Source organism: Armigeres subalbatus, chromosome 3, assembly GCF_024139115.2.
Source record: "Armigeres subalbatus isolate Guangzhou_Male chromosome 3, GZ_Asu_2, whole genome shotgun sequence".
Taxonomy (NCBI): domain Eukaryota; kingdom Metazoa; phylum Arthropoda; class Insecta; order Diptera; family Culicidae; genus Armigeres; species Armigeres subalbatus.
The window spans coordinates 381,746,616-381,773,294 of NC_085141.1; the positions used below are offsets into that span (position 1 = coordinate 381,746,616).

At 40.6% G+C, this 26,679-nt stretch overlaps 2 protein-coding genes across 9 annotated transcripts in view; one reads left to right on the forward strand and one right to left on the reverse strand.

Annotated features, from left to right (window-relative positions):
* The window catches only part of LOC134226656 (phosphatidylinositol 4,5-bisphosphate 5-phosphatase A-like), a 78,198-nt gene that overhangs the window by 15,761 nt on the left and 35,758 nt on the right, over positions 1–26,679 (forward strand). For 5 of the 8 annotated variants that reach the window (XM_062707560.1, XM_062707561.1, XM_062707557.1 and 2 more), the window contains one exon: positions 11,838–12,000. In XM_062707560.1, the coding sequence (XP_062563544.1) occupies positions 11,972–12,000 (29 nt within the window). In that variant the 5' untranslated portion in view covers positions 11,838–11,971. Of the gene's footprint in view, positions 1–11,619; positions 12,001–26,679 lie in introns of all 8 variants that reach the window. The other 3 variants (XM_062707558.1, XM_062707559.1, XM_062707562.1) reach the window with 1 other exon arrangement.
* LOC134222927 (cytochrome c oxidase subunit 5B, mitochondrial-like) lies at positions 8,852–9,370 on the reverse strand. The gene has a single exon (XM_062702072.1). The coding sequence runs from the start codon at positions 9,215–9,217 to the stop codon at positions 8,852–8,854; it is 366 nt and encodes a 121-aa protein (XP_062558056.1). The 5' UTR covers positions 9,218–9,370.

Sequence of the window (26,679 nt, forward strand, 5' to 3'; positions counted from 1 at the left end):
GGAGGAATTCCTGGAGGAACTTCCGGAGGAATTCCTGGAGGAACTTCCGGAGGAATTCCTGGAGGAACTTCCGGAGGAATTCCTGGAGGAACTTCCGGAGGAATTCCTGGAGGAACTTCCGGAGGAATTCCTGGAGGAACTTCCGGAGGAATTCCTGGAGGAACTTCCGGAGGAATTCCTGGAGGAACTTCCGGAGGAATTCCTAGAGGAACTTCCGGAGGAATTCCTGGAGGAACTTCCGGAGGAATTCCTGGAGGAACTTCCGGAGGAATTCCTGGAGGAACTTCCGGAGGAATTCCTGGAGGAACTTCCGGAGGAATTCCTGGAGGAACTTCCGGAGGAATTCCTGGAGGAACTTCCGGAGGAATTCCTGATAAGTTATAAAAAAGAATTAGAAATGTAGAAATATTAAGAAGAATGCATGGAGGAATTCCAGGAGGAATATCCGGAGGAGTTCCTGTAGTTCTGGAAGAATCCCAGAGAAAGATTTGGAGGAATATCCGGAAAAATTCCTAGAGGAATATCCGGAGGAATTCTTGGAGGAATATTTGGAAGAATTTCTCCGAAAACACTTCCAGGAATTCTCCAGGTTCCTTCTAGAGTTCTTCTGGAGATGCATTCTGAATTTCCTCCGGAAGCTCCTTCTGGATTTCCTCCGGAAGTTCCTTCTGGAATTCCTCCGGAAGTTTCTAATGGAATTCCTCCGGAAGTTCCTTCTGGATTTTTTCCGGAAACTCCTTCAGGAATTCCGCCGTAAATTTTTTCCAGAATTTCTACGGAATTTTATTTTAAAACTCTTGCGAAAGATCATTTCGGAATTCCTCCGAAAGTTTCTTCTGGAATTCCCCAGGAGGTTCCTTCTGAAATTCCTCCGGAAGTTCCTTTTTGGAAAGCTTTGGAAGTTATTTCTGGAATATCTTTGGAAGTTCCTTCTGGAAAAAACAAATCTAACAATGTTTTTCTTCACGCTCGAATTTACCAAAAAGTATACAAATATTACCCGCCAGTGTTTTTTTACAACGTTGCTTGACATCTAACAGCTAGTTTGAACCCAAGTATCTCTTAATATATTGTTTGACAACAGGATTCCAGTCATTTAGTATAAGTTACTTAGTAACTGGTGGAGTTCACACTACAAACTGTAAGGCAGAGATGTGGGATCAACACTTTTTGATGTTTGGCCTCTGAGATCAGTTGCTGACGGCTTACTGGGTGAACGAGCCCGGATTTCTGGTTGATCAAACTATCTTTGGTTGAATACATATTGTGGAACCAGTTAGAGAATATAGTTTTCCAAAACAACTTGCTTTCATTTTATTTTACCATATATGTTAAACTTTTTTAAGCAAAAATTGTTTTTTGGAGTTTTTCTGACACATGTACATTTTTACTTAAGCTGGACAATGTGTAGTAGCATATCGAGTTCTGAATGGCATCACTTTTCAGCATGGGAAGATGCAGAAGGGTTTGATTCTGATACACATAGTATACTCGGTATCCATGGATTACGCCATTTTTGCGCTCTGGTTCCTGCCAGCTGATTCGGATAGTGGTTGAAGTTATCTCCAGAATGCTCAGATTGCGAGGTTTACTTGGAACTGGAAGCAATGGAATATTCAATAAAAAGAACATTGTGAATTAAATGCTACCCTGTCTACTACAGTTTTTTTGGTACAGTAATATCTTGATTTTTTGTCATTTCATATTATGTGTAGAGAAAAAATGTATTTCGAATCTAATGGGCGTCACGTATTCTTGCACCTATTAGATCACTGCAGAATTATTGTCCATTTTTTGTTAAATAACCAGCCCACTACAGTGCAAAACATAGTTGTTTTGTACTTATAACGTTAATCTTCTGATTACAACGATACAACAAATTGGAAAAAAAAAGTTTGTGGAAAAAAAGTTTGTTGTACGAGAAAGGCAAAAAAGTCAGAATACATATGCATATTAATCAAAACAATTATGTTATTATGTATGATACTGCCATCCGTCTTTTTATTTCATCTTTACAGAAATCAAGAAATCTATTCCTCGATGTTTGAACCAGAATGAAATATATTCCCCGATCTGAATCAGGACATTTCTTGAAGAGCTATTGGTTTTCTATCTCTGAAGGCATAACTCTAATGCTAGCTGGCATTGAAGACAGGTCCTCCTCATCCACGACAAAGGAATTGAAACTTGGTGAGAGAATTCCATTATATACATATATTTACCAAATTATATTGAAACTATATGATTAAATACCATAAAAAATAACCATCAGGGCACCCGATTGAAGCGATTTGGATAGGAAGAGTGGAATCGCCAACTTCCTATTGTTAACATCTCGTGGATAAAGGGCGGGCTCTTCTCCCCATCTATTGGGTCAATCTGGGAAACGAGGGCTAGATTATTATTTTGTGTGTACAAACTTTCTTCTGGAAGGAGATTCTCTATTCATCCCGTGGATTCGCATAAGTGTCTTTGCTTATGGAACCACCCCACCCATTTTTGGCCCTTCATACAGGAGTTTGATGAAATACATACAATAGTATAATCATGATCAAATCGTTTGTCAGATATGGCCAGTGCTATCGGCAGGTGCCTTGCTACAATAGATGGTAGTATCATCATCATCATCATCATCATCTTTGGAAGTTCCTTCTGGAATTCATCTGAAAGTTCCTCTTGGAACTCCTCCGAAAGTTCTTTCTAGAACTCCTCCGGAAGTTTTTTTTTGAATTCCTGCGGAAGTTGCTTCGGAAAATCTGAAGTTCTTCCAGGAGTCCTTCTGGAAGTTTCTCTAGGTATTCCTGGTAGACCAATTGATACGAACTCCTACACAGTTTGAAAATTTTTGAACTTCTGGTTTAGATGAGGTGCGAATCATATACGCGAGCTCGGCGGGCGTGTATGGACATGACTGGTCAATGTCAGTTTTGACCTGTTAAACCAATCTTTCCAAACTTCTCAATACTTTGGACAACCTATAACATCTGGTTTGGGTATAACTGAAACAAAATTTGTAAGTGTCGTGTCTACGGGCATGTATTAACATGAATGTATGATATCATGTTTGTATCGAGCGCAGTTGACCTTGTAGACCGATTGATTCCAGAACATTTTGGGTAGCTCATAGCATCTGGTTTGAATATAACAGAGTTGCAAATCACACATATAGACTTGATAGACTCCAGAGCAGTATGGAGTACTTCGAACATCTGATATTGGTGTAACTGAGTTCCAAATCGTATGCATGGGCTCTACTGATTTGTATGGACATCTTATTGCTGTCAGATTTGTACCGAGCGCAGTTGACCTGGTAGACCAATTGATCCAAACTCCAGAACAGTTTGGAGAACCTAGAACATCTGGTATGGGTATAACTGTGCTGTAAATCATTTGCGTGGGCTCTAAGGACTTGTGTGGACATGATTAGTCGATTTCAGATAGCTATCGAGCTCAGTTGACTTGGTAGACAAATTGGTCCAAACTCCTAAACAGTTTGGACATCCTAGAACATCTGATTTGAGTAAAACTGAGTAGAATATCATTTCCCTGGCCACTATTGACCTACATGGACATGAAAGGTTTCTATTGGCGCGGGTTTCCGTAGTTTTCATTGTCAATATTTGCATATAATCTTTCATTACTATAGAGGACATTTTGGAGTCGCTAGGGATGTACAGAAGAAACATTTTGTTGACACATAATATAGTCGATGCTAGAATAGTGTTATAAAACATTTTTTGAACCTGTAAGTTCCAAGTGAAGAATGTCATGTAAATCAAAATTTACTATATTTTGAATAAAAACACATCCTTACTCACGCCCCTCTAGGGACAAATTGAGCATCCCTAGAAACATATCTCACCAGTATGAATAAACTAGATGAAATAGGTAAGACATCCGTAAAAGAATTGTGAAAATCGGTCGAAAGACGCTTGAGATACAGCTGTTTGAAAATTTAGTTCCCACGATTTTCTGATCACTGTATTCAGCGTGTCAATGCTTATGTATACTTCAAGAATGCTTTAAAGAAAAATGCTTTTTGCGCAGATTTGCGCAAAACAATCATCATATCCCCGAAAAGCTGAGTAAATAAGCTTTGAAATAAGCCCGATTCGGCATGCGTGCGAATGCGTGCTCATAGTTAAAAATCAGGTTGAACAACATCATGTCTTCGCCATACATGTTACAAGCAATTTTAAAAAACATCTTTGATTTACCATTGGATCGACATGATGCACCCCGTGCAATTTTCATCCAATCTTCGTGAAATTTTGAGGAAAGACATTTCAAACATTATCAAAAATTATAAAAATACTTTCGAAGCTGTACGCTCAAATCAATTTTCTTCACTTTTTTCCGCCTTGGCATCACTGTGCGAGGTGGAGGTTGGTACTCGGATTCTGATGGCTTTTCCGCAAACGTGATCTTTAAGTGGTCTTGTTGTGTAGGGGTTATCACGCCTATCTAGAGAGTAGGAGGATGAGGGTTCGAGTCCCTCCAAGACACGTGGATTCTTTTTCGCAAATTTCATATCAATTTGTCCATTTCGAAACATATGCTGTGCATATGCACAGCCAAGATATTTAACAAAAAAACACCATTTGGAAATTCTTCTAGGAATTCCCTAGAACATTTTTTTGAAATTTACTGAAAAGATTCTTTCTGATTTTTTTGCGGGAATTCCTTCGGTTCCCTAATGTAAACTATTTTTGAAGTCGGTGCTACCGGGCAAAATTATAAAATACCTATAGTATACATATAATAAGCAAAGCCTGCGTGCTCAAACCATTGTTCCTTATGACCAATAAACGAGTCTACATTTAGCAAGCAAACATGCTAGTTCGGTTTTGTATTTCCTTGGTGTGATTTGTGGGAAGTCAGCCGTGGGATCAATAGTGAAGTTGGACAAGTTCGGACGAAGTATTTTTATACCAAGTTCTTTCGAAAATTCCCTTAAAAAAATTGCCAGAAATGTCTTTATTTAGCTATTCCCTCGGAGAGTCCTTTATGAAAATCGAAAATCCCTTCAGGCACTCCACCAAGAACTTTTTGGCATATTTTACCAACTTTTGAGGGAAATATTCAATTTGGCTGGTCATCGTGCCCCAGTCTTACTCAGCCAGAGCTCATTTTAGTTATGTTGATCACCTATTGAGATTTGTGCATACAAGAACGCGAGGTGGGGAGTAAACTGTCCATTGTGGTTGTCATTAGTGGATTCCATCGTAAATGTCCTACCAGGATCCAAGGGTCGAAGCAGGTAAACGAAGTAGCACTGCAAATTCTCTAAATATACTAGATATGTAGCCGCTCAAACATTGTATATGTAACTTAAAGAATAGTAGTGATAATTTTTCTGAAATTTGGATATATTGAGAAGTAAATAGACTGGAGTTTATCAAAATCCTGAATTGGGAAAACTTTTGGAAAAAAATTAATTTACTATGGAATGTGCTGTTTGATAATCGACAAACATAGAATATTACAATTTTAATCCACTGAAGTCGATCCTAGCTACCCGCGCACTTCACCAACGAATTTCTATTTTCTAAAATGGACCATACATCAACAAATTGCACTGCTGTATCAAAATCTTCCAAAGATCTGTGTTGAACATCGAGATCAAACAAACATACCACAAAATCAAAGAAATCAAACAACAGATGTCATCCGCCAGAACACTGATCCGACAATGCAATATCCCAGAGTCAATCATAACCAGGTTTATTTCCCACCAGTACTCGTTCCATACATTCGCTCGAATCATGCAACGCGCAACGGAAACTCCAACACACGATCTTCCGACAACAAATCCCAAAGCGATCCAAAACGGCACTCAAAAACATAAGAAAATTATTTTGAGCTTTTTAGTGGAATGTTTTCACCTGTCATAAGACGAGTTTGAACAATCCCATTGAATTCCACCACTTAATTGTATCCTGACAGATACGTATTTCGACCTCAACAGTAAGGCCGTCTTCAGTGTCTTGTACTTGACTCGACTGTCGAGTCAAGTACAAGACACTGAAGACGGCCTTACTGTTGAGGTCGAAATACGTATCTGTCAGGATACAATTAAGTGGTGGAATTCAATGGGATTGTTCAAACTCGTCTTATGACAGACTCAAAAACAGTTACCACCACAAATGGAGATCCTCCTGAGCCTTGGACCGAAATTTGCGCTCCCAGTGTCTCCAAAACATCAAGTACCGTTCTATCATCTTCTAGGTGACATAGAGGCTGTGCTAACAACAAATCCAGCCACGGACATCCAAGATCACAATAGATGCACCATCGCTAATGCTGTCCTCAACTACATTCATCAAAGTAAAAACCGAAACACCATGCACGACCTCCTCGAAAAGTTCTGCAATAAGGCCGAAAAAGTATCAAATAAATTTCTTAGAGAAAACCCGGAGGTTCTAATCATCCCATCAGACAAAGGAAACAAGACTGTCCTCATCTCAACAGATGACTATCGACCAAAAAAATGCATGCTTTAGTGAAAGACCAGCAAACCAAAATAACAACCTGGTACAACGTCTTGAAACACTAAATCGACGACAAACACTGATCGACGACAAAACAGCCCGTTCGCTGAAAACTTATTCAGCAGTCTGTCCAAGGATTCACTGACAACCGAAGGCCCACAAAACCGGGTTATCGTTACGATCAGTAGTTCCAAATATGACAGCTCCGTCCTATAACTTCGCAAAGTTCGTCGGAAACGTCTTACAAAAATCTATCGAAAGTCCTTCTTCTTCGATGGATCTACTTTCCAACTGAAACTTGGCCTGCTTTTCAACTTAGTATTTTATTAGCATTTCCTCAGCTTTTCTGAAAGCTTTTCTATGCCCGCCATTGGAGTATGTATCTTGTGTGGCAAATACAATGGATACATACCCAGGGTGTCGAGAAAGTTTCCAACCCGAAAACATCCTAGCCCGGACCGAGAATCGAGCTTGTCATCTCCGGATTGGCAATCCTACGCCTTTGCTCGCAAGGCTACTGGAGACTGGAGAGACAGTCCATACAACATTGAAAACTCTTTTTCGTTCGGTGACTTCATCATTGGGATCAAACTGCCGGATAATCACTAGCTAATTTCACTCGACGTCACCTGTCTATTCACGTCGATTCTGAAGCACCTGGTCATCAATAGCGTACGACAAAATTGGGACCTAATCAAATTGCACACAAACATCAACCAAAACTTGTTCGTCGAGAATGTGGAATTTTGCATCGATTCCAGTTACTTCCTGTATGACGGTCAATAATACCACCAAAAGTTCGCCACCGCTATGGTTAATCCCCTCTCACCCATCATAGCTGACTTGGTAATGGAGGGTCTACTGGACACCGCAATCAAGAAACTGGACTTCCACCTTCCATTCATACGCAAATACATCGATGATCTCATCACTGCAATGCCGCTGGAAAAGTTAAATGTAACATTAGACGCCTTCAAAAGTTATGACATTCATATCCAGTTTACTCACGAACTGCAGATGAATAACTGATAACCTTATTTGGACATGGTACTGATTCGCCATGAAGACCAAATGGTTACAACAGAATGGTATTCCAAACCGATAGCAAGCGGAAGGTTTTTTGATTTTCTCTCGTTTCATCCAATGAGCATGAAGTTGAATGTGGCCAAAAACTTCATCAATAGAGTCAACAAACTGTCAACAAGCCTAACACAAACAGAGAAACACAAACTCATTGATTAACAGCTGGAATCACTACCCAGTTAATCTCCGTCATCGTCTCCAGAACCGCATGAATCAACAACAGAACGCAGCAACAATAGTCGAGCAAGATCAGCTGAAACATACTTACCGTTCGCTGACATACATACCGGGCCTATCGCATAAAATCTACAAACATCTGAAAAAGAACTACACAATCCTGAAAGTTTTAGGAAGTGCAGGTTCATAATCAAATTGGAGTCAATTAGTTGACAAACTCACCTCATCTTCAAGTGTATGCACAATGAATTGATGTAATGAGAATTAAATACCTTTCGGGAATCTAAAATAGTTTCCTAATCCGAAGGAGGCCACGATTATCAACTACACGGATAAAAATAAAAAAGCTATTTACATTACATTCTAATCTAAAAGCATATTCGGTCTATCCACTCATTGCAATGCTTATTTCGACGATAAGTTGTGAATGATTTTTTTAAATTTAATCATTTGGAAGGATTATTTTAAGTTTAATTTAACGAAGGTTAAATGCGATATATTCAGCCTAAATGTTAGTTTTTCAAAACAAATTGGAAAAAGTTTGACATTTGAGTTTTTAAAAAGAATAATTTTGGGATTAATATTGATTTTTTCAGAATTTTCATCTTTATTTTATAAATTTCCACTTTATTGATTATTTCGCTGTGTGGGATAATTCCACAAAATATTTATATGTACCGTTGAAAAGGGCACGGGCGGCGATGAATCGGTTTTAGAACCTCCTCCATTCTGTCCCCGCATTCGACCGCCATACCATCAGGGCTACTGCTTCCACTTCATCAAGAGCTACGGCCACTATTAGACAGGACCGAGGCAAGCCTTTCCATTGGGCGTTGACTACCTTCCTCTCTGATTGACCCGGATCGAAGTGGAGATCGCCTTGCTGGCAAAGCGGTTTTCGCTGATGCATTGTCCAAAACCTGAGCTACGCATGGTAAACGGACGAAGTTAATTGAAGAGATTATTAGTTTTTGGGAAGAATTTGTAGAAGAAAAATATTACCTTTGCTCCCATTTGCGTAGCGTAATAGAAGCATGTCCCCAGCGTTCGTGTCCTTCTTTAGCGGGTGGCCTTCGCTTGTTGTAACATATGGTTGTTTTCTACATCTCGACAAAACGCTTAGACGGAGCCTTTTCAATCAGCTTGAACCAGTGTCCACAATCGCAACGCTTAGTGCAGCCACATCCTTGAATGTAGGTCTGATTCTTCTCACAGACACTTCCATACTGTCGGGATAGACGGGACTCGAAAACCGAAGGAATCATGTTGGGGCCCTCCTTGGTTCCCGGGCCACACTTAAACACGCGCATATCGAATGGGTCATTATTCCCGGCCTGTCTGGCCAGAAGTTCGCGCTTTTCAAGACCGGTAGCGTGCTCGATCGGAGCATTGCAGAATCGCACCGGAGTGCAGGTAATATTCCGCCGGGCAGCGTTCAGCACTTTTCTTCCACATAGAGACGCCATTGTGATGATTTTTATGACTGGAAGTCCGGAGCTTCGGAGGTAGCGAGGCTTCGAAAAAGTATAACCGTCTCTGGTAGCCGTCAAACAGAAAGACGCAGAACTTTTTTCTGTTGTTGATACCCCGATCTCGAAACGGATTATGTTGAAAACTAATAGGAATAAATTGCTTTAAAAAACCTCTACAATCGTGCGGTGCTTAGTCTTTGAAACTAATAAATATGGTTCCCAAGTTCGATGTTTAATATTGGTAGCCGAAAAATCAAATTAAGAAATAAATTTCAGATAAGCAAAGCAATGCATAAAATATAGCTTAGCTTATAAGCGCTCAAATGATTAAAGTTAAAAAAGCTCAAAAAGGTTTGAATAATAAGCTAATACAAGGGGCCCTCCTTAGCCGTGCGGTAAGACGCGCGGCTACAAAGCAATGCTGAGGGTGGCTGGGTTCGATTCCCGGTGCCGGTCTAGGCAATTTTCGGATTGGAAATTGTCTCGACTTCCCTGGGCATAAAAGTATCATCGTGTTAGCCTCATGATATACGAATGCAAAAATGGTAACTCGGCTTAGAAACCTCGCAGTTAATAACTGTGGAAGTGCTTAATGAACACTAAGCTGCGAGGCGGCTCTGTCCCAGATTGGGGATGTAATGCCAAGAAGAAGAAGAAGAAGAAGAATAAGCTAATACGCTTTTTCAATTTTATCCGTGTACGTATACAATCAAGCTAAGCTAAGCTAGCTCATATGGCCAAAAATGTCGTTTATCCGAAAAAGGCGTTTGGCCGAACAGGTCATGTGACTGAAAATGTCATTCGGCAAGAAAAATCATTTGACCGAAATGATCGTTTGGCATAACAATCCATTTAGTCAAAAATGACAATTGGCAGAAAACATCGTTTAGCCGAATAGGCCTTTTGGTCAAAAAGGCCGTTCGACCAAACCAAACGTTTGGCCGTTTCACCCTAAATCAAAAATCAAACATAGGCATTTGAGTAAAGCGACCCGCGGATTATACGGGACAGTCCCGGATTCAGCATACTTGTCCCGCATTGCCAGTTGTACCAGTAAACGCCCCGCATACTTGTAGAATCTGTTAAGTCTGGAGAATCTATGAAATTTGTAGAAAATTAGGTGTCTAGTACATCCGTAACAGATCCGAAAAATCAGAAGAAATTTTAATAAAAGAAGAATTTTAAGAATCAGAACCATTTGGATAACCTGGAGGGTCTAGAGAATATGCGAATATTAAGGACTTGTGCGATCAATGGAATCAAATATAGGTGAAAAGACGGCTTCGGCAGGTTTTGTTCTATTATTGTCAGGGGGGTTTTTGTCGACCAAAGTTTATGAAATTTGGCCACAATATTCTTTGATATGCAAAAAATGTTTATGCCAAATTTGAGCATAATCAGTCATAAAAAAAAAACCCCTGACAATAATAGAACAAAACCTGCCGAAGCCGTCATTCTCCCTATCTGAAGATATTTGAATTGTTCAGGTCATGACAATTATCTAAATCGGAAGGATTTGAGTCAGCTCTAGAATCTGGGAAAATGATACATCAGAAAATGTGCAAAACTGGAGCATCCTCTAATTTGCGTTATACATCCGAATATTTGTAAAAACAATTTCCCCGAACCAATTATTTTTAAGACAATACGCAGTAGATGGGTGAAGAATGTTTTGCTTATCGAAAAGTTTCTACGGCTGAATTAGGAACCCTGTCTGATAAGCTGACAATATCATTCTTGCTCATCTGATTGGTTAAGTACTATTCCCATTGATTAGTTTTTTATAACTACTCCCTGGTTACCCTACACGTTTGACGATCGCACCCACCTCAGGTTAAGTTGAACTAAATTTCAAACAGATTGATTGAAATTTTCTTTAGCCAACTTTTTGCCCTTCCACCAAAATCCATGTAGCAAAAACGTGCATTGCACTCGTTACTTCAACGTACTTCCAGTGTTGATTCCTTATCGTGACTTAAAGCCGAACTCGTGACGCATCGCAAAACGATAAGCGAAATTGAACCAAGTCTATAGAGGTTCTCCCTTGTTTCCCGATAAGATATGACGAATTTGCTATCGCTGTAAATCACCCTGACCGTCAGTATTTGCCTAATCTTACGCCAACGCTCCTCAAAAACCGCAGTCTGAGCATAAAATGTTATTTACCATTGCAAAATTTTGCTTCGTCACTGTCGCGTTGCCATCGCAACTGTTGAAATTTGCAGGATAAAAAAAATAAGATCACTAGACCGCAGTCTAACCAGACGAGTAGAGTAATGGCACGTATTTATTAGTGCGGGTTTTAGGCGCAGATCATCGTCATCGTCACCATCTGCGCGGTCGTCGTCAGGAGAAGAATCTTCATGTGGACGTCATTCTTGTGATTTTTTGGTTAGCAAAATTTAGCGCAAATAATGATAATAATCTGCGAGTGTTGAAAACGGGTTGGATATACCTATCTAAAAAAATAAACTCGGAGTGTGTGTCATTTAACGCCAAGTGTATAATTTGGAAAGCCTCGAAAATAGATTCTCAATGCGCGGCCTGACTCGTATGCTTCGGTAGTACCCAGGATAAATAATAAGAACCGTGTGTTTGTGATTTATATTGACAGCGAGTGGAGAGGCCGAGTGCCAGATACTTACAACGGGGACGAAACAACAGCGTGGGAAAAATCGACTTCAAATCTTCCAGGACAGTTGGTAGAAATTTTGGACTACCGGAGAGAGCTTTGGCTGGCGCGGAAGGATGAGTCAGGATAACAACTGGGATGTAAAGTGAGTATTGTTACGTTGGTTTTCCGGGGTAGTTTATTCTATACGTTACTGGTTGATTGAATTGAATGATTTATTTCCGTTATTCCTGATATCGAATAATTGTTTGCGAGAACAAAGCGCGAATGTTCACTTCTATATTGAACTCTACGCCTCACAGCTATGTGAATAATAATCAATTCTTGGTTTTGCTTTAGATCGCAATGCATTTACAATAAACATTATTTCAAACAATCTTGGATTTGTAGATCAGTGCCTGCCTCGAATAACAGTCAGTGGCTGTCCAAAGTACACAGCACGCATTACTCTATAATCAGCCCTATGGCAGCGATAAAAAGATAACATGGATTGTACGAGCACAGTTGAAGGCGGCCACGATAATCATAATCACAAATAAGACTTGACTTGTGCGGTGGGCATTTTCGGGGACAATCTTGGTACCCTGCCCATGTTTGCAAACCATTTGGTCTCCCCCAGTAGAGGGAGCTGAATAGCGAGTGAGTTCTAATGCATACTGTACCTCTCAAACTTGATCTCCTTGACTCGTAAGTTCAAATTATCAGCTTGCGACGCGACAACGATGGCGACTCGCGGCTGGGGCTGACTGCCCTTCGCATAAATAATCAACTGTGGGGGTACAGCGAAATTCGAGGGCAGGGTGAATGGCAAAATTTCTCACACGAGCGCCAGTTGTTTACTATCTAAGATTTTAAACATTTGCACGACGAACGTATAAATACGAGCTCACATGTCTCTTCGATGTTTTGGAATATCCGTGAGGAGCAACCGGTTTTCAAAGGCTATGATCTTCGAAGAGGATGTTTGTTATGTGCTGATTTCCGCACGATGGCGTGATTCGATTGTTCGATGAGGTTGTTGTTCACAAGGACCAAGTTAACATAATGCTAAAATCCTGAAGAAAATGTATTTGCATTGGAATTGAATTGATAAAAATCATCTCTCATCATTTTCAACTCATCATCAACTTTTCAAGCATCAAGATATATCCAAATAATTTATTCGTACAGGAATATAGTGCGCACATGCGTCAAAGTTATTAATAATGTATATGCATTGTAAGTAAGGGTATGCGATAGCTCACGTTTTCCTGGCGAAACGAAACGAAACGAAATATAGATTATTTCCGTGACTTCTAAACGATTCGGAATTATGGTCCCATTTGATTCGAAATTTGACAGAACGGAACCAATTTTTATTTCTTTCCGCTGATATCGATCCTCTACATGAATGATCGTTATGTGGTGAGTTATATTTTGGATTGACAACCGCATTGATTCTGTACGACGGTTTGTTTGTTTTGACCCTTCTAATGATTTTAACATCTTTTTCTAACAATGACCAAATGCTATGATTTTTTCACAGCACAAAGCCATAACTATGCTGAATCATCTGTATTGGTCAAAATGTCAACATTCGATCACAATTTTAGGGTATTTGGAATTCAAGTTGTTGCGTCAGTATGGAGACATTTGGCAAAAAAAACTAATTTATTTCCAAGCGGCTATTTTTGCGTAGATTTGACAGATTTAATGAAAAGTTGGCTTAAGAATATTGATTGAGTAGATATCATAGAAAGGGGATCAAGTCTCCCCGATTTCTAAGATTGCATGCGCTGTCGAATTCCATATCAAAAATTGTTCATGAGTCGGAATATCTACGTATTTTGGAGGAAAAATATAAAACAAAAAACAGAGAGCACCTTCTACTTTTATCAAAGCATCAATTGGGATCAATTCCCCCAATATTTTGAAATTCTATTTTATACAGGGCGTTCAATAAGTTCGAATACAAATGTTTGATCATTGTGTTTGTAAGCCCAATGTACATATTCTGTATGATTATTGGTGTCAGCGTTAGCGGTATATATACGCTCTCGGATGTGTGTGATGTTGACATTCTGTCACTTGTTGTTTGTTTATTACGCGCGTTTAAAATGGATTGGGGCATCATAAATTGCCGTTTTTGAAGGTCAAAATCATTGCGGCGTACTACAAAACTGAGGTTTTGAGGACGGTTGATGCCCCATGTGGCCCGGTGATAAGACGGTGATGAGCCCTACGTGTTTTAATAGGACGATAACCCTTTATACGCGGAAATTGCGATTTTAGCCTAATTTTTGGACAAAACATTGTGACTTCACAGCTTCCAGGATTTGAACCCTCTTAACTTTTTGTTTGGTCCTTTATTATGTTAAAGCTGTACACGGAAGAAAAAAAGTACCCAGAATTGAGTATTTTTAAACTTACTTTTAAGTTATTTTTTTCTCTTCTCTTTCATCCACTCTTTCTTTTGTTGTCAAAAACAAAAGAGCCAAACAATCCAACGACGCCAGTTCAATACGGGAAGCCAATTTTGAGTTTTATTACCTGAGGTCGAAATTGAGTGAATTAAACTTAAATTTGGGTCAATAAATTTTCCGTTGGGTACATTTTTAACATGGGAGTAAAGGCAAACTACTTCGACCCTACTTACTCAATTTTGGCTTCCCGTACGGATGTTCGAGGTTGGGTGAATTAAACTCACTATTGAGTAGTTTATTTCTTCCGTGTACGAATACAAGGTCAGTAACTTGGACCAGTTCAAGAGGTAATTCTCAAAATCTGGAATGAAATGACTATGCAGACTGTGCGTGCCGCTTGCGATGGGTTTTGAAAACGTTTGAAGCTCGTGAAGAAGTACAAAATAGATGTCATTCCAAAAGAAATGTTACAAACGTTCCTTATAAACAATACTTCCAATGAAATGCAATCGGGAAAAGAAATGATTTAAGTTCAATTTTCAAACATTTTTTGAAAGTGTATTCGAACTTATTGAACACCCTACTGCACTCCAAAAATCGATTATGTACCAATAACAACAACAATTCACAGACTGTCAGTCACGTATCAGTAAAGTTAAATTATATATGTTTTGGAGAGTATGTGCAAAAACAGCGTTTATAAACTCATTTTTTGCTGTGATACATCGGAGATGTGAGAAAAGGGGATCAAGTCTCCCCAGTCTCCCCTATACATTTTCATAGAATTTGAAGCAAGGTCCTAAGTAACATTTTTTTCATGAATAATTTTGAATAGCGCAATCAACAGAACAACATGAAAGCTATTGATTGCAGTATTCAAATTAATTCATGAAAAAAATGTTACTTAGTTCCTTTTGAAAAGTTAAGCGAGATTTGGCTACCGTGTTATCTGGTGCTTCGAGGTTCTGCAACAGTTCCTGGGATTTTTATGAAATACAAGGCCTGTTGAGATCAGGCAGAAGGTAATTGCCTGTCCAACTAATGTATTCCGTTTTTGTTGGTGCTTTTGAGATTTTTATACTTTGCATGTGCTTGTCAAATCGTCGCTGATTGATCGAAACAGTGATGTGAATCATCGACTCACCGGTCTGCGAACGATTTTAGTGCCCCTCCCCCCACGTGCTTTTTGTGATCATTACCACGCCGATCCGTTCCTGTTGAGTAGCTACGAACCGTGTACCAGCAGTGAAGCCTGTGGCTGTGATTGTTCGTGCTTGAGGAAAATCGCTCGTGACGTCCGATAAAATTCCAGTGGTAGTGCCAGTTCCACGTCGTGATTCGACCATACACCGTCTGCTGTGTTGCTGCTCAAAATAAATATACAAGGCATTGAATTTGCCTTGGTCAGGTGATAACCTTTCCAAGTGAGTAGTCATGTTTGCGTCAGTGCTTCTTGGTCTTTTTCGTTCGCTAGGACCTATTCTTCGGTGCATCGTTCCTTCAAGATGGCCGACGAACGTTGGAAGCACTTGCTGATATCCCGTTGCACCACTTTGCTCGCCTCGCTGGGACGTGCGGAGCAATACAAGGAGGAACGGAACAAGCTCGAGGTGGATTTGCGATTGGAAAACCTGGACGTGCTCTGGCAGGGCTTGGAAGAAGCTCACGCCGAATTGGAGGACACAGAGAAGGAAAATGAAGGCATGGTGAGAAATTTGTCGAACTGCTCTAACTTCGAATCGCAACTCTTCAAAAAAAGCTTTTCTACGCTCTAAACTTTCGGCTCCTATTTCTATGCAAGCTAATCTCCCTCAAATTACCGCTACTGGGGCTCCTTCCACTTTAAAGGATCTAAAACTGCCTACTACCTCATTGCTTGAGTACTCCGGGGACTATAAATACTGGCTAGCTTTTCACGATACGTTTTTGGCGCTAATTCATACGAATTTGGAGGTGGCAGACATCTAGAAATTTAATTATTTACGAGCTGCTGTTAAGGTTGAAGCCGCTGACCTCATCGAGTCGATTAGGATCAGTGCGGCAGTTACCAGTTTGTATGGGATGCTCTAGTCAGCCGTGATGCGAACGAATATCTGTTGAGGAAACGTCATCTACAAGTCTAGTTGGACTGTCCGACGATGAAGCGAGAGTCTGCATCTGCCCTGCATGCAATAGTTGACGATTTAGAAAAACATGTGAACATTCTTGGTCAACTTGGTGAACCGGTGGAGTCATGGAGCACCATGCTAGAGCACATCTTGTGTTGCATGATGACACTTTGAAAGCGTGAGGAAATTATGCGTCCACTTTGAATGCTGTTACCTACAAGCACCTTGTCGAATTGCTACAGCGTCGTATGCGGGTCCTCAAATCGATTTCCGCAAATCAGCATCATCAACCAGAGCCAGCACAGCATCCAGCCTCTTTCCCCAAAAGGTCATTTCCGATGAAAGTTTCCTCCCATGCTGCCGTCGAAAGTCCATCCCTGAAATACAATGCCTGCGATCAACGTCAATCGTTAATTAAGTGCTACGAATTCGAAAAGTTGCCGTTCTCCGAGAAAATAAGTCTCATTAATTCCAAACGTCTTTGCCTCAATTGCTTCCGCAACGATCACCTCGCGCGAAACTACAATTCCAAATACAGTTATAAAGTTTGCCAGAAACGTCATCAATCGCTTATACACGCCGCCTATGTAGACCATTCCAACAGATCCAATGCTGCTACCCCGTCTTCGTCGAGCGCTTCCAACTCTTCTGTGCAAACCAACGTAGCTACCACCGAATCAATTCCTCTAGTATTAGCTTCCACGATAGCGGAACTCGAAAATCAAGTGTACAGTGTGCCAATGCAAGGTTGTGGAAGAAACATCTTCATGCTGACAGTAGTTCTGAAAGTCGTCGATTTTTACGGACAGGAACATTCGGCGAGAGCATTGTTGGCGTGTACCATGGCGCAGATATTACGTTTGCCAAGAAGTAAGGTGAATGTTTTGATCCATGGGGTGGGTAAAAAACCGCAACAAGCTCGGAATTCGGTTCGAACTCAGATTCGCTCCCGATAAGAAGAATTCGCTATCAGCTTCGATTTTATGGCCCTCAAAAGTGTCATTCCAGAACTTCCCACACACGATGTATTAGTTGACGATTGGAATTTGCCTCAGGATTTCTTCTATGCGGATCCAAACTTCAACAAAAGCGCCGGAATCAACATGATAATAGGCAACAAACATTTCTTCTCCTGCTTCAAGTCGGCTGCTAGGATCCACCTGTCTGATTCATTACCGCTGCTAGTAGATAGCGCCTTCGATTGGATAGTCTCAGGCGCCGCCAACAATCCCAAAAACTCCCGTGAAACTAAAGCCTGTTCCATTACAGTGATGTCCTAGGCAGTGTTGTAAAATGTCATTTGCATTCGTTTGTATAATTTTCCCAGAACTTGTTTCAGAAGGTAGCTATCAATTCATGTTGTATGACGAACTTATAGCGGTTAAATGGGCCTACAACTTTGTCTAACGAGACTTTGCTGTAAATATGTAATCTGGGGCGTGGGAGGCAAAATGTCATTCAAATGACATTATGTCAAATGACACGTGACATTTTGGAGAGTTTTCACTCTCCAGCCTTTGATGTTATACTTAGAGCAATGTACCCTTGGACAAAAAATATAACTCTACTCAAGCGTTATGAGTACATTCAAAATTATGGAAGAAATTTTGCTTCTAAAGAAAGTTATGAACAAATTAGTCAAATGACATGCAGATGACATTTTACAAGCCTGGTCCTAGGTATCCCCCGAAGAAAGTCTGGAACGAAATAGAAGAGCTTCCAACTAGGTCTTCCTATTCTTTGGACGAGAAGAAATGTGAGGAAATCCACGCATCTACGGTCCACCGAAACTCCGAAGGGCGTTATGTCGTTCGCCATCCATGAAAAACCAACTTCGATGAGCTTGTGGGAGAATCAAAAACAACCGCACTACGGCGATTTGAGCTGCTCGAGTGTAGGCTCAATCGCGATTCTCATCTGAAAGATTAATATCGTAAGGTCATGCAAGAATACTTGGACTTGAACAACATGCGGTTGGTCTCCGATGAAGAAGAAACTTCGGTACAATGTTTCATACCTCATCACCTTGTGCTGAAAGAGTCCAGTTCGACGACAAAAGTACGTGTCGTCTTCGACGTATCCGCCAAAACATATACTGGCTACTCCCTAAAAAAGGCACTTCTTGTAGGACCAGGTCACATCATTCCGACGACACACCATTCCAGCAAATCCTTTTTCGCTTCAATAAATCTGATCCTGTGCAAACGTATCATCTTCTTACCGTAACCTACGGCATGGGGCCGTGTGCATTCCTAGTAACTCGTACCCTTCTGCAACTGATGAAGGATGATGAAGGAAAAGCATACCCGCTGGGAGAACCAGCACTCCGAAAAGGATTTTACGTCGACGATTTCTTCGGTGGAGCTCATTCCGCAAACGAAGCAATCCAGCTGAGGACCGAATTGGGAGAATTATTGATGCCATTGATGCCAAATTCTGTTTACAAAAATGGACCTCGAACAAGCTAGAAGTGCTACAAGGACTAGAAGCTGACAAGATCGGGATTCAGTCTACAATCAAGTTCTATAAGGATGAAACGATTAAAGTCTTGGGGATAAGCTGTTACACCGTCACGACTAACGCATGGACTGATCACGAAGAGGGTCATCTTATCCGGGATTTTGCAGCTGCTTGATCCGCTAGGAATAGTTTCTCCAGTAGTGGTTCGAGCGAAAATGCTTATGCAGCTCCTGTAGTTGACGATGAAGTATGCAGCACAATTGCCGACAAATGGGAAAACTACATCCAACAACTGCCAAAGCTGAACGACTGTCGTCAGTCGTGTGCCACGTTACTCTTTACTACCACATGCTGTGATTCAACTGCACACATTCTCCTATTCATCCAAGTCGGCTTACGGTGCATACACGTTCGCACGTTCCACCGAATCCTATGAGCACATTGTGGTTAATCTGTTGACATCGAAATCCCGCGTTGCGCCGTTGAAACGCATTACACTTCCACGACTGGAACTTTGTGCTACTGATCTCGCAACGAAACTCCACACTAAGATCGTCCATGCATTCCAAATCGAAACATCCGCTTCCTATTTTTGGTGCGATTCCACCGTAACTCTCCAATGGATTTGTGCGCCACCTAACACCTGGAAAACATTTGTTGCCAATCGTGTCTCCTCAATTCAATATGCTTCCCAAGGAGCACACTGGAACCATGTTGCTGGCAAGCAGAATCCTGCCGACCTAGTGGCTTACAACCGGAACCGGGACGAAACTGGCCAAGCGAAAAGTAGCAGAGTATCCAAATGATGGGAAAGAACGCCGAAAACTTATTGTAGCTACAACAAGAAGTGAATCGTTCATCAACCCCTACTTCGCCACGTTTCCGTCTCACACTGGAATGGTCCGCATCACCGCATACTGTCTGCGTTTCATACGCAATTGTCGTGAAAAAGCTAGCACACAATCCTGCAACATCAACATGCAGCCCATCAGCTGAAGTCAACGCTACTCAAGCTGTTCTCATCAAGCTAGCTTAGGCGGATGGATTCAAGGGCGAACTAAAAGAGCTTCGCAGTGGTAACGCAGTTTCGAAAAAGTCGACGCTTCGTCGTCTAAGCTCCATACTTGACCCTGAAGGCATAATTAGAGTGGGAGGGAGATTGAATTTGTTAGAGCAACCATATACAATGAAATACCTTATCCTCCTTCCAAATCCTCACCCTCATACACGCCTACTCGCTAAGTTACATCATCTACGACTTATCTACGGTGGCGACCGAGTTACATTGGCCTCCATGCGCGAATATTTCTGGCCCATCCGAGGACGACGATTAGTGCGCAGCATCATACATGCCTGTTTCCGCTGCACCCGAGCAAGTCTTGTTCCCGCAACGCAGCAGCTAGGACAACTTCCGATTCATCGCAAACGACCCAGCCGTCCCTTCAGCATCAACGGCATCACACGGCACAAACGAACATCTTCAGCGAAGGCGAAGGCCTATATTTGCATCTTCGTGTGTCCATATCGAGCTGGTCGGAGACCTCTCCAAATCAGCATACCTCACAGCATTCCGAAGATTTGTGGCTCGTCGGGGACGACCAACCGATGACTACTCCGATAACGGGAAAAATTCCGAGGGGGCAAAAAACGAGCTGGAGCACATTCAACGTTTCTTCCTGGATAGAAACCAAAATATTCACTTCTTTTGCGCGAGTGAATCCATAACCTGGCATCTGTATCCACCGAAAGCGCCGCACTTTGGGGGCCTATGGTAAGCGGCCGTAAAAGTCGCCATAACGCACCTGTACCGACAGCTGGGAATTTCTCGGCTGACGTTCGAACAGATGACGACACTGCTGACCCAAATATGTAGAAGCAGCAATGAACAGTCGATCACTGGTGCCTCTATCTGAAGATCCGAACCTGCTCACTTCCTAATCGGATCAACGATGCAAGCAATTCCAGAGCAAGATCGTACCAGAGTTTCCATCTGCCTGCTCGACCGCCTTCAAGCTACCCAGCGAACGTACGGAACGTACCATTTTGGCATCAATGGCGGCGCGAGTATTTGCAAGAGCTGCAGCTGTGTGCGAAAAATCACAAGCCGAATGAAGCGTTTCTGTCCGGTCGAATGGTGATCCTTGTCGACGAACAGCAACATCCAGTGAAGTGGCCACTAGCTCGCATCGTAAATATCCATCCCGACCACTCAGCTGACGCGAGTGGTGACTTTGAAGACTTCCCTTGGTATCATCAAGCGGCCAGTTACATAAATTTGTCTGCTTCCTTCCTACAACGATGACGACGACGAAACTGTTCCGGGAGACAACATATAGGATGAGCGCCGATGCCGATGAAGCAAGTGTGTAGGAGCCGGACTCATCCTACTTGGTTGGCGTTGTACAAAACTACATATGAGAGAATACTACAAATACATATGAGTAAATGGAATACCTTCCTTATTATCCAACTACGTGGTACTTATGGGGGTGTCGCTAAGTCGATGGCCTCTCGTTTAGTAAGTACCACATCAACACTTCCTTCCTCTCCCTAGTTTCGGTGAAAATGGGCGTGGCCAGAAGTAGTAAACCTCATGCTTTTGTTATTTTTGTCTAATATTGGAATCAAGGACCCTCCCCATTCTTGATCTCTGATAGCATTCTTGAATCTCAAAAGTAAAACATGAGTATCACTAGTGTCCAATCTACGAATTAAACCGTAACAATGCTGATGCTAATGCTAGTTGGATAATACTACGATTCAGAAGATCTCAAAAGACGGCCCCTGAAAGTTGGAGAGTCTTCGAAATCCTGGCTACGCCATGCTTGACAACCTTATTTAAATGATTTTAACTTTAAAGGCTGTGTAAAATGTCTCATATTCTGCACACTCAGTTTCAAATTACCAATTACCAAATTACATAAATTCGACGAGCTTTCATTGATATCGTGTCCAGTGATGAATATCAATCAATCATAATTGAAAGATGGCAGTGAAATGATTCCGTTGAAACTTTACAGGAAAACGAGTGCTCGAAATATGAGTCTGTTCGAAATTTGAATCAAAACGGTATTGCTTTACGAAGATGTATTGATTTTCGTGTATTAAAAATTAAATCAAGTTGAAAAAAAATGATACATTAAAGAGTTTTAGATGATGCACAATAGATTTGAATGACTTAATAAGTTTTTTTTAGTAAAAGCCCAAATATTCAGCGGGCGAGTAATTTCGTTAAAGCCTAGTTTTCGTTGACGAAATCTTTGAAATTTAACAAATCGAAACGAAATCCAAAAATCAGATTTCGCCATGCTCAAATTCCGCGGAATTTCGTTTCGAATCACCTGTAACGAAATTTTTCGAAATATGTACCGCATACCTTTAATTGTAAGCAACAGCTTTGTTCGTAATGTCAAAATCGATCCAGTTTTGTCATCTCGAGCATGTAAAAACTATTTGCTAAATTGGTTTGTTATAAACAGAAACCCAACTAGCCCTTAAGATGATGTAATGATTTCAATAAAGCAACAATTGTTGCGAACATGACCAAAATCAATTCAGATGTATGCATGTTTGCGGCTTTCGGCTGGTCGTCATGCTGTCAGTGAAGTGAGACTGCTCGCACTCGGCATTTGGATCATTTATATGTGCGACCGTTGTGCTATACTTAATCGTACTGACTCGACAAACAACTGCAGACATGGTTTGTGGATTCGGATGTTATGCAAAGGACGTTGCATATTGTTGAGATACGATTTGTACATGTTCTCACATATAATTGCGGTGAACTAATTTGATGAAATTTATCAAATTGTGATCCTGATTTGACATCATGGGGCTGGTTTGAATGTAACTATTGATACATATAATAATTTCCCAGCGTTCACATTTGCGTCACAAAAATACAATTTACGTTATTGCATAATCTCCATTTTCAAGAAATCGCTCATTATTTTGTGTTTAATGTTCCATTGTACTTCATGTTCCAATAGCTTCACTTACCGACTCGCAGAACTGCCTGCTTACCGTGACTGAATTGCGCATAAGTACGTCAATTCTAAGGGCAGCAGTGTCTCACCGCGAATGCATTCCTTTTGGGCATGCGGCGGAATGAATGAGATATGCGAATAAGAAAAGGTGTTTCTCTATTACCGTCGGTATTGTACACAACACATCATATGCAACACAGCGGACAGATCGTTTATTATGGTCCAGGAAATATCAGCCCAAGCGCATTGACCGATTCCAATGATAAAGCGACTGCGAAGTAGCAAGATCGCCTCGTGAGGATCCAAGGTTAGGAAGCAGACCACCGAAGTCTAGACATTCCATCTGAACCGGTTTGTAGGTCACTGTCACACAAATCACTTGACGCTGCTTATTCGCAGCTGGAGTTTAACTCGATCGGAGTCGAAGCGAACATCCAATGGATAAACAAACTGATTTGATGCAAATGTGATGGCAAATGGCACATAATATAACACAATTTCACGGTCAATGGCAAATTTAATTCTGAATTGTTTTGATGGTTTTTTGACTAAATATCAGAGGCCAATCTCCCGAATAAACAGCAAGAATTGCGTGATGGTAATCTTTTTCATCAATTTTGCTAGGAAGTGCAGACGAAGATGTCATAACTCTATAGAGCAAAACAGACATCACCTCAATTCGTCAAACTGATTTATCTTGTAGGGGAACTGTTCCGTTTTCCATCTCACTGAACATATTCATCTCATCGCGAAACAAAGAAATACGACATCAATTTCGTCGCTTCTTTTTGATAACATACGTGCTCAATGCTGACAAAAATCACAAAAATAATAAACAAATAAAATTCCTTTTCATTGCTTTGTTTTTCGTGGGATGAATATAGGAGCTATGAGATGAAGTCCAGGAGCAGTAACCCTATATGGACTTCATATTAGAAACAGTTTCCAAGAGCGAACATGTGTCTTTGTGTACACTTATCATACGAGGAAGACAAAAACGTTCATGTTTGTTTGGAGTCCTGACTACACGCATTTTTACGTATTGCTTATTATTAAATTTTCGTTAAAATATGTTAAGATGTAAAACCAGTCAATAACTTCCTCGTAAAATAAATAATGGATCTCCAATTAAACTAAGACCAGAAAACAAATTTGCTGATACATAACCTATCCAAATATGGTGAGCGATAAAAGCCACAGCCCTGAACCGTTTAGTCAGCAACGATTTGCGGTGGAGACAATGTTATCGTGTTTATAGCGGGTACGTGTTATCTCATCGCGTGGCTATTGTTCTGCAGACCAAGTTCTGGTACGTTACAGAAGATTGGAGAACTACATCATGCGGTTCACTGAACGGAACGACTCCGATATGACTGCCAAAAGCTGATTTAAAAATATTCAATTTGTTATCCTCCATACTCATTGTGTTCCCAAAGAATTATGTAAACTTCTAGTCACGGAGTCAGAGAAACCCCGTGCGAGGGAACCTTGTTTCTCTACAATCTATATTTTTGGACCTCTAATTTGGGGCAATATTTGCTGAACAAATTAAATCGAAACAAAGGTCAGGATATAAAACATGTCCGATGGGCGGGGACGGAATCACCTATTTTATTTATGCCAATTCAATCAATTATCATCGACCAGATTCACCCAAAATGTTGGATAGTATCACTATCCCGATCAAAATCACACAACAACATTATAACTAGGTGAGTAATTGATTCAAACAAAGTTGAAACAAAATTGTTCAGCACGCAAAGGCTGTCATGCTGTATACGAACATTCTATAACGGGATGTAATGTTAGCCTAGGACGTCACCTTGGCTCATCACGCAAAGTGATCAATAATTCAGCGATAAAACATAATTTTGTAAAGAGATATTCATTACTGCTCCATTAAAAAGTATATCAAGCATATTTAAGTTATATTACGCTAGATTCATACACTTCTTCAACTGATAAATGCAAAAAACTTGCGAGAAAAATCACTTATTTCACGTATTTTTAGCATCAACTGAAGGACATTCCTCACGGAATCCAAATTTAAAAGTACTCGCGTTTTCAGGGGCACACCACTCAATACGGAAGCAACGCACAATTGCCATTTTTATTATTATTTGCTGCGTCGTTGCATGCGTGAAATAATAAAAATGACAGTTGTGCGATACTTCCGTATCGGGCGAAAACGTTGAAAACGCGAGTACTGTTAAATTTGGATTCCGAGAGGAGTGTCCTTAAGCAGGTAAGCTGTGCAAGAGTTTTGACGTAGAATTACGTCCTTCGGTAAGATAGGGGGGTCATTCCAAAGCTTCGAATTTGAGACCGTCACGAAAAGAGGTCAGGAAGTAAAAGCCAATAACTCAGCCGTTTTTCAACGGATTCCGGAGATCTTAGTATGAATCGATCAATAAACTCTAAGATTCCATACGACTATTGTAAACAATTGATTCAATGAAATTAATTATTGAAACATTCAATTTCGCCACTATACGTAATTCTACGTCGAAATTACAGTCGTATCTTTGATACAACCCTCTGCTTTTTTTTCGTTTTGCCCAAAAAGTAATTTTCTGAATGGTCTTACCTATTTTCACACAATAGATGAAGAGATATTTTTGTTGCTCACTTTACGGCTTTTACAAACGATTATTAGTGAATAATGTTTCAAACTATCATGAGCTGAAAAGGCATCCACCTGCAGAGCTAACATTAGAAAAATTTGCCGGATATAAAGTCCATTTTGCTCGAGACTTTTGATGGTTTAAATAAGAGATTGTGCACAATTATTGTTGCTTGGCGTAAAACCCAATAGTAAGCAAGCCGTCGGGTTGCATAATTTTGATTACAGCTGTATGAAGATGAAATGTGCTGAACCAAAGCATAACGTAGACATAATTTTAAGCATTACTGACATTTTAAAGCAAACCTATAAGAAAGCACTCCTAGAAACCCAAAAAACTATGTCAAATGCACTGGAGGAATAGGAAACGGAAAATCGATAGTTTTTTTTTTAGTCATTGATAAGGCCGATACAAATATTTAATTAACTTTTTGTCCTACTGGTCTCCAAAAGGTCGAGGGGGGGATAATAAAAAAATAAATATTAAAATGAAAAAATAAAAAAAAATCCTCGGATTTGTTAAAGAATGTTTTGAAAATCCTCAAAATTATCCGAATTTTATTTTGTTGCCCCCTCAGAATATTATTTTTTGGTATAAAAATCCGATGTGGGGGTGGGGGTGACAAAATGAATTTTAAATATTTGTATCGGCCTAATGTGTTTTTGACTTTCTCGTACAACAAAGTTGTACCGAAGGGTATAGGATTATTCCAAAAAACAACTTTTGATAGAACGTCCATAGGACCCATAGTGTTATAAACCGATCGACTCAGCTCCACGAACCGAGGTGATGTATGTATGTGTACAAATTGTACAAATGTGTACAAATTTTATAGACACACTTTTTAGAACTTAGCATTATCAGATTTACTCGCAACAAGTTGCATTCGACGGGAAATGCGGTCCCATTATTTGCTTTTGAAAATTGGCCCCATTGAACATTGCATTTAGGAAATTAGCCCCCCCCCTGAAATCAACGGCTCAACGAATTGAGGTGATGTCTGTATGTGAGTGTGTGAGTGTGTGTGTATGTATGTGTCCAAAAATGTGGGCCACACTTTTTGGTACTTAGCATTTGCTCCCAACAGATTGCAATCGACGCGGATTGCGAAATAGTTGTTTTCTATTGAAAATTGGCCCGATCGGTCATTGCGTTCCAGAGCTATTCAAAAAACATTGTTTTTAGCCTAGGGTCAGCTCTGACCCTTGCAGGCCCAGATTTCCAGATTTTCTAAGCGGTATTAC

Excerpts from the sequence above, each read along its gene's own strand:
- LOC134222927 (XM_062702072.1), bottom strand. The coding sequence starts at position 9,217 with ATGGCGTCTCTATGTGGAAGAAAAGTGCTGAACGCTGCCCGGCGGAAT.